The sequence below is a fragment of the Solanum stenotomum genome, chromosome 9 (genome assembly GCF_019186545.1).
Source record: "Solanum stenotomum isolate F172 chromosome 9, ASM1918654v1, whole genome shotgun sequence".
Classification (NCBI taxonomy): Eukaryota; Viridiplantae; Streptophyta; class Magnoliopsida; order Solanales; family Solanaceae; genus Solanum; species Solanum stenotomum.
This window is the reverse complement of record NC_064290.1, coordinates 50,322,292-50,329,627: the sequence shown is the minus strand read 5'-3', so window position 1 is coordinate 50,329,627 and position 7,336 is coordinate 50,322,292. Positions and strand designations below refer to the sequence as shown.

The window sequence follows — 7,336 nt, the reverse complement described above, 5'->3', positions numbered from 1 at the left end:
CCCCCCCCCCCCCCCTCAAAAAAATATTTTTAATTTTTTTAAATTTTTATGACAATTTAATGTGGTACGGAGTTTAATAAAGAAATTTTATAAGTGATATCGGAGTCCGTTTGTGCACACTATATATCTCTGCCATCACAAGTACTAAGCAACTTTAATAGATGTGAAATTGTCACATAATTATTTTTCTCTACAAGGATTTGAATCTGAACTTCGTAGTTTTACTCCGATTCATTCATTACTAGGTTATATCTTAAGAAGGGTAAAAATGAAATAATTTTGAAATCTGTTGTGATCACTTGTCATGGAAACTTTAGGTCTCGTTTGGTAATAAGTATATTTGAGAAAAAAATAGGAAAAATTTGAAAATTAGTGTTTTCATATAAATTGTCATTTCTTGACAAATATATTTAGCAAACATCTCAAGTTTTCAAGTTTCAGAAAAAAATAGAATTTGGGTCAAATTCTAGTATTTGTAATTTTTTGAAATTTTCAAAATTACCCCAAACTTTTATATTTTATTCCTAGTTTGTTGTACAAAAATTATATCATTATATACATATTTTATATAATTTTTATCTGAACTTGCTCTCCGAAGTTACTTTCAATTACAAATAGTAATAGTAGTTTTTCGTATACAAATTAATGGTATTTTTTTTTCAAATTTGTATTAATTATGTTCGTTGTCATGAATTTCACTGAACATTTTTATTATAAAACGATAATACAAACTTATGGGTGTATTTAATAATTTTTATAACTTATGAGTGTAAATCATAGTATATTTTTTTTTAATCAAATATTTCTCTCAAAATCTACAACCAAGCGCATAGTGAAACTTCACCCAAAAATGACTTTCCCAAAATGACTTCTCAAAAATATTTGGAAATTTGTGACCAAAAGCTAGCTCAGGGTTAAGTTATATTATTTCTACATATAAAAATGTGATATACCTTTTAGAATATATTAAAAAGAAAAATATGTCATATTAATTGAGACAAAAGTACAAAATTGTATTACTTCCTTCGCCTCAATTTATTTTATATTTTTCAAATTTCAAGAGTCTAACAAATTTTTACTAATTGATATTTTTTCATATGTGAATTTTCTATATTTTAAATTATCAATTGTTATAACACATAATATATATTTTCATGGAAATTTCAATTATGTAACTTAAAATTTTTATATTTCAAAATATAAAAATTTGACTCTCAAAATTTAAATCGTATTACATTGTACAAATGGTCCTCTTTCTTCTTGACTTATTCCCTTGTAGACTGTTAAGCTACTAGTATGTATAATAGAGCCAAAAACTTTTGATCCCTCTTTTCCCCTATGAAACCCTAATTATCTTTTCTATATTCTGACATAATTCTGAAAAGAGCCCACCTTAATATCCCTAGCTTAAATTCCTAAAAACCCAGTTTCCTATGTACCATATATCCTCTATACATACACACTATATAATAGGCAGTAAGTTGTATTCATTTACTACTTATTTTTTCCAACTATTTCCTATTGCCGTGGGCACTATTCATCATATGATCCCTAGCTATAGGTCTATTTTATTTTATAGACAGAAGGATAGTCTTGGCGTAACTGGTAAAGTTGTGATCACCAGATAATCATATCACGAATTTGAGTTGTGGAAAACAGTCTCTTATAGAAATACAAACTAAAGTTTTTGCCATGTGACCAGATCACGGGTTCGAGCTGTGGAAAATAGTCTCTTGCAGAAATGAAAGGTAAATTAGTTGTTGCCATGTGACCAGATCATGAGTACGAGCTATGGAAAACAGTCTCTTGTGAAAACGCATGGTAAAGTTGTTGTCATGTGACCAGATCACGGGTTTGAGCTGTGGAAAACAAACTCTTGCAGAAATGCAAGTAAAGTTGTTGTCATGTGACCAGATCGCGGGTTCGAGCTGGGAAAAATAGTCTCTTGCAGAAATGCAAAGTAAAGTTGTTGCCATGTGACCAGATCACACATGTTCAAACTGTGGAAAACAAGATCTCTTGTAGAAATGCAAAGTAAAGTCGCGTATAATAGATCTTTGATTGTCCAACCCTTTTTTTTCGAATCTCACACATAAAACGGAAGCTTAGTTTACCCGGCTGCCATACCTTATCCTTAGTTTAAATTCCTAAAAACTCAGTTTTCCATGTACTATATATACACACTATATACTAGGTACTAAGTTGTATTAGTCTACTACTTCTTTTTTTCTTTTCTTATTTTCCCTTTTATTATAGTATTTCCTATTGCCCGTGGGCACTATTGATCATATGATCCCTATAGCTAGGTCATTTTTATTTTATTTTATTTTGTAGATACTAAGATGCATTCTTAGATTTATAGTGTATAGGAGAAAGTGAGAAAAAAGAAATTAAAAGGTAAGTTTATGTTTGTTTTTTTTTTTGTTTGCTTTCTAAAGATAGATGTATTTTGTAGGGAATAGTAATATGTCTTTCTTTATATATACACATTTTTTACTGTTTTTGATACTACATTATATTAGCCCCCCCATCCCCCCTTTTTCTGAAAAGCAACCTATATTATAGAGAGAGAGAGAGAATAAACAAAAGTATTTTTTTCTCTCTTTATAGTGCCTCTAAAAATAAGCTCTATATATTTGGTGTTGTTCCTTCTTCTTTCATCTTGAATTAACCATTTCTTCTTCCTCTTCTTTCTTCAAATAAACAAAAAAAAAATCCATCAAAAAATGGCAAGTTGCATTGATGTTGCTTCTGATCAACTTTGCTATATCCCTTGCAACTTTTGCAATATTGTTCTTGCGGTATCTATCTATCTATCTATCTATCTTCGTTTTGACCTTGAATTCTTTTTCTATCATATGGAAAATAAAATACGAATTCAGGATCTAGAGTCGGTAGATTTTAAATTAGTATGACCTAATAAGTATATGTAATAGAAAGATGTGAGTTCAGTTGAACCTACAGAACCTACTCTACTCTGAATCCAAGTTTTTCTATAAGTGAATTTTGGTTGTCTTTTCTTTTTCTTCTTTTTTTGTGCTTGAACTATCTTTGTCATGTGTGAGAAGATAAAGCTGATTTTAAGAATTCAAAGAGTTAGTTTAATTTGTGTGTTTTGCTAATATTATTGTTATTTTTTATATATATACACACAAATCAAGTGATCTATATAGATTTTGGGGTTTTCTTTGTTTTTAATTTGCTTTGAGAAGTCAAGTCACAATCCATATAGAGACTTTTCTTTCTTCTTCATTCTTTGATGTTTTGTAGTCAAAGAAAGAAGGAAAAAAGAAAAGTCATATTATATCCTGAATCCTGAACCCTGAACCTTCTAATCAGAAATATTTTCCTCTTTGTTCATTTAATTATGAGTTATTTTTTATGAAAATTTGATGAAGACAAGTCCTTAATATTACTCATAAATGATTTAATTTCCTTTTTATTTGTTCTTTTTTTTAATATACCTTTCTCTCTTTTTCCAGCTCTGTGTTATATACCTTTCTCTTCTTTTTGTTTTACTGAAAAGATTGCACTAAGTGCAACCACCATATTTTTCCTCATGACTATGTTTTGATGAGCTTTTAGTTTTACCCTCATGTGTGCTTTTAAATAATCATCAATCTCTCCACTTTCTTCACAAAAAAAAAAAAAATTCAATTTTTGTTTTTTTTTTTATATTTTTAGGGTTTTCTTTCCCAAAATAGCTCTATTTTGAAATGTTGTTGTGTACACACACAAAAAATAAAGGGTTTGTAGGTAGAGATTTTCAAGATTTAGAAAACCCCTCTAAAACTAAGAAAAAACAAGAAAAAATCATCTCTCTATATATATTGTGATTTCAAGATTTAGCGTCGGTGAATTCTGCTTTCTAGATATGTGTATGTGTTCCCCAAATTTGGCACGCACACACATATAATAACCAAGAGTTTGTTGAAGATATAATTGAGAGTTATGCAAAATAAAAGTGTACGTTTTCTCTAACTCAGATGATATAGTCACACACTTGAACAGAGTTAAACACGACAATTAATTCAATTGAAACTTGTTACAACTAGTCTAGATTTGCTACTACCTCCATACTTTTCAACAAATTTTAGTAATTTCAAGATCTTAAATTTGTGTTAATTGTTTTTCTTAATTTGTTGTAGGTGAGTGTACCATGCAGCAGCCTACTTGATATTGTGACTGTTCGTTGTGGACACTGCACAAATTTGTGGTCCGTTAACATGGCAGCTGCATTTCAGTCCTCTTCTTCGCAAAATCATCACGTTCAGGTTCGGTCCAAAAATTTTAAAAAAAAAAAAAATCACTTTCTTTTAATTTTTTGCAGCTCAAATTGTGGGCGTTTTGTTTTTCTCTATGTATCATAATTAATCATAGGTTTCTGAATTCTAGGGTTTTTTTTTGTTTTTTATTTTGTATTCTTTTGAGGGAATAAATATGTACAGACATATTAATACTCAGATCGAGTTTTTCAAAAAAATTACAATTTTAAGTACTATAGTAAATAGTATATATAGCCGCCATATTAACTAAAAAAAAATTAAATGTAACATATTTATTTTCTATTTGAGGCTTGCTGCTTTTATAAATCTATAGCATTTTTCTAGGCTATACTTTTTTATATATATAGAAGAATTATTTTGATTTGATAGTTTAATTTATTTATTTTAAAATTTTCTATCAGGGTTTGTCTTCTACTGTGGAAACAAAGCCTAAAACTAGGAATTTTTGGTCCATTTAATTTTATTTTATTTTGTATTTATAATCCCTAACTGATTCAGTCACTTCAATGCTGTTATGACCTATCTTCTCTTCTTTTTACATAAAACATCACTTCAAACTTTTAGGTCAAACTATAAAGAAAACCCTCTTAGACCTACCACCCCACCCCCTCACACACAAACATATTCAGTATAGTGTCAGGGTCGGGATACAGAAAGGATATAATATACGCAGATCTTATCACTATTATTAACAAATAAAGAGGTTAGAAGTCTCAACTACCCAACTATAACTATATATATCGGACTTCACAAGTAGATTGTTGAATGACTAGACTGATACTTAAAGGATCCTTTGGTTTGGTAAAAAAAAGGCTAGGAATTATACATTTATCACGCGTTTGGTTATTGATATTAATTTTGATATTATATATCTCATATAGAATGTAGACTTATAATCTCAAGATATCCTTGTTCCGAACCAATCGATCCTAGATGTGGACAATATTGATATTTTAATATAGTAGGCAAGTAAAAGTGGACTGACGGCTAACACCAATCAAAATAGATGTATCAAAATTTAATGTTTTCTTGTACCAAACTTTATGTATCTATTTATTTCAATACTTATGAAATTATGTATATTTTTGACATATTTTTAGGTTCCAAACTACACTGCTCCTGAGTACAGGATGGATTTTGGTTCATCAACCAAATGCAACATGAACAGGATGTCAATGAGAACTCCAATCACAAACAACGTTCATGAGGAGAGGATTGTCAATCGACGTAATTATATTCATATATACATTTAATTTTAAAAAATATACAACGTTCAACATAAAATATTATGTCATGTACCTAAGTATACGAATATTTTTGTTTGGTTATTAATGTTTAGTGTGTTTTTCTTTTTTCAGCTCCCGAGAAGAGGCAGAGAGTACCTTCTGCATATAATCAGTTCATAAAGTATATATGTATCTTTATTAAAGTCTTTTTTTCTTTTTTTGCAGAAATAACCACTATCAATTTTTATTTTTATTTTTAAATAATTTTTTTTGACACAAAATGCCTAAATGTGCAGAGAAGAGATTCAGAGGATTAAAGCTAATAATCCAGATATCAGTCACAGGGAAGCATTTAGTACTGCTGCCAAAAATGTAACTACTTTTTTCTTACATTCTTCAAACCCTTTTTTTCATTTTTATTTCCTCCACATATCTATATTATTATTATTTTTTTTATTATTATTATTATTTTATTTTTTTTTATAAATATTGATAATATAAGGAATGCTTACATTATCAATATGTTTTAACGTGTTATAGCAGGTAATCTGGCTAATTTTCTATGTTATTAATCTCCCTTTTTTTACAGACAATTATCAATAGTTATCTTTTAGGTAATAGTATAAAAATTATTTACTCTATCGATGTATGATGTTTAGCTTTGTGTGGTGTAGTGGGCACACTTCCCTCATATTCACTTTGGACTCATGTTGGAGAGCAACAATCAAGCCAAACTTGCTTGTGGTAATGTACTTATAACTCAAATCTATATATATTTGCATCGATCTTTATAAAACCCTCATAAACTTTGGTCTAGTAATTTTTTTTCTTCTTAGGGTCATTTGACATTAATTAATCTTATAGTTAAACCTTTTTTATAATGACATCATTTATCCAGTTAATATTTGGTTCTTATAGTGAGATATTGTTATAGAGAACATATATAACATAACGTGAAAGTTGGTTCCAAATATAACTTAATCGTTATAATGAAATATTTGTTATAGAAGATGATTGTTGTAGAGAGATCTGAATAATATATTTCAGAAATCTAAGTGAAATGCTTTTGAATACTAAAGAGAGGCTTTGATTTTTCTTTTCTTCCAAAGAAGGTATAAGTTGTAGATTTTCTTGATGTCTGAATTAAATTGATTACTAATTTTATGTTACACTATGTAAAATGATGGCTGTATTTTTAATATTCTTTATTAGTAATATCTTCTTTTTAAAAAAATAAAATATCCTGCAACACTTACTTTATTTAATTTTCTTTTGTTACATTATTTTTCAGGGAGCAGAAAACTATAAGCTACTTTGCTAAACAAATAAAAGATCTTCATTTTATGAAGCTGTGTGTGAACTTGAAGACAAGAGTGTGACATCAAGATGTTCTATGGAGTGTGGACATTATAAACTATATATTATAATTAAGTCTTTTTTTCTAATTAATTCGTTGTATTTCAACTTATATATTGTTGAAAAAACTAAGTTTCTTTAATTATTATTGTCTTCCTCTTATCAAACAATTGTCTTTCTCTAATGAAAGTAAACTTTAGAGAGGTTTCTCCATCATGATCTTGTTCTTTTAACTTAATACATATGAAATTAATCGCTTGGGTGCTCTTAATTTCTTTGGTTTAGCTCCCGCCTGACCATAATTTTTGAAGTTGAAACTTGAAATTTGAGTTTTTGAAATTTGAAGTGGCGTTTGGACATGCATTTTACTTAAAAAAAATTGAAGTTCTGTGAGTAGAAGTCCAAAAAACTAGCTCCTTGAAAATATTTGAATATCAGATTTTCAAAATTTGATCAAATTTCATGACC

The 7,336-nt window shown here is 28.6% G+C and overlaps 1 protein-coding gene across 1 annotated transcript; it reads left to right on the top strand.

Annotated features, from left to right (window-relative positions):
• Positions 1–2,624: 2,624 nt before the first annotated feature.
• Positions 2,625–7,084, top strand: LOC125877156 (axial regulator YABBY 5). Its single transcript, XM_049558495.1, has 7 exons — positions 2,625–2,801; positions 4,149–4,274; positions 5,387–5,513; positions 5,645–5,693; positions 5,809–5,884; positions 6,187–6,256; positions 6,804–7,084. Exons 1-7 carry the CDS (start codon positions 2,727–2,729, stop codon positions 6,818–6,820), a joined length of 540 nt encoding a protein of 179 aa, XP_049414452.1. The 5' UTR covers positions 2,625–2,726; the 3' UTR covers positions 6,821–7,084.
• The last annotated feature ends 252 nt before the right edge of the window (positions 7,085–7,336 follow it).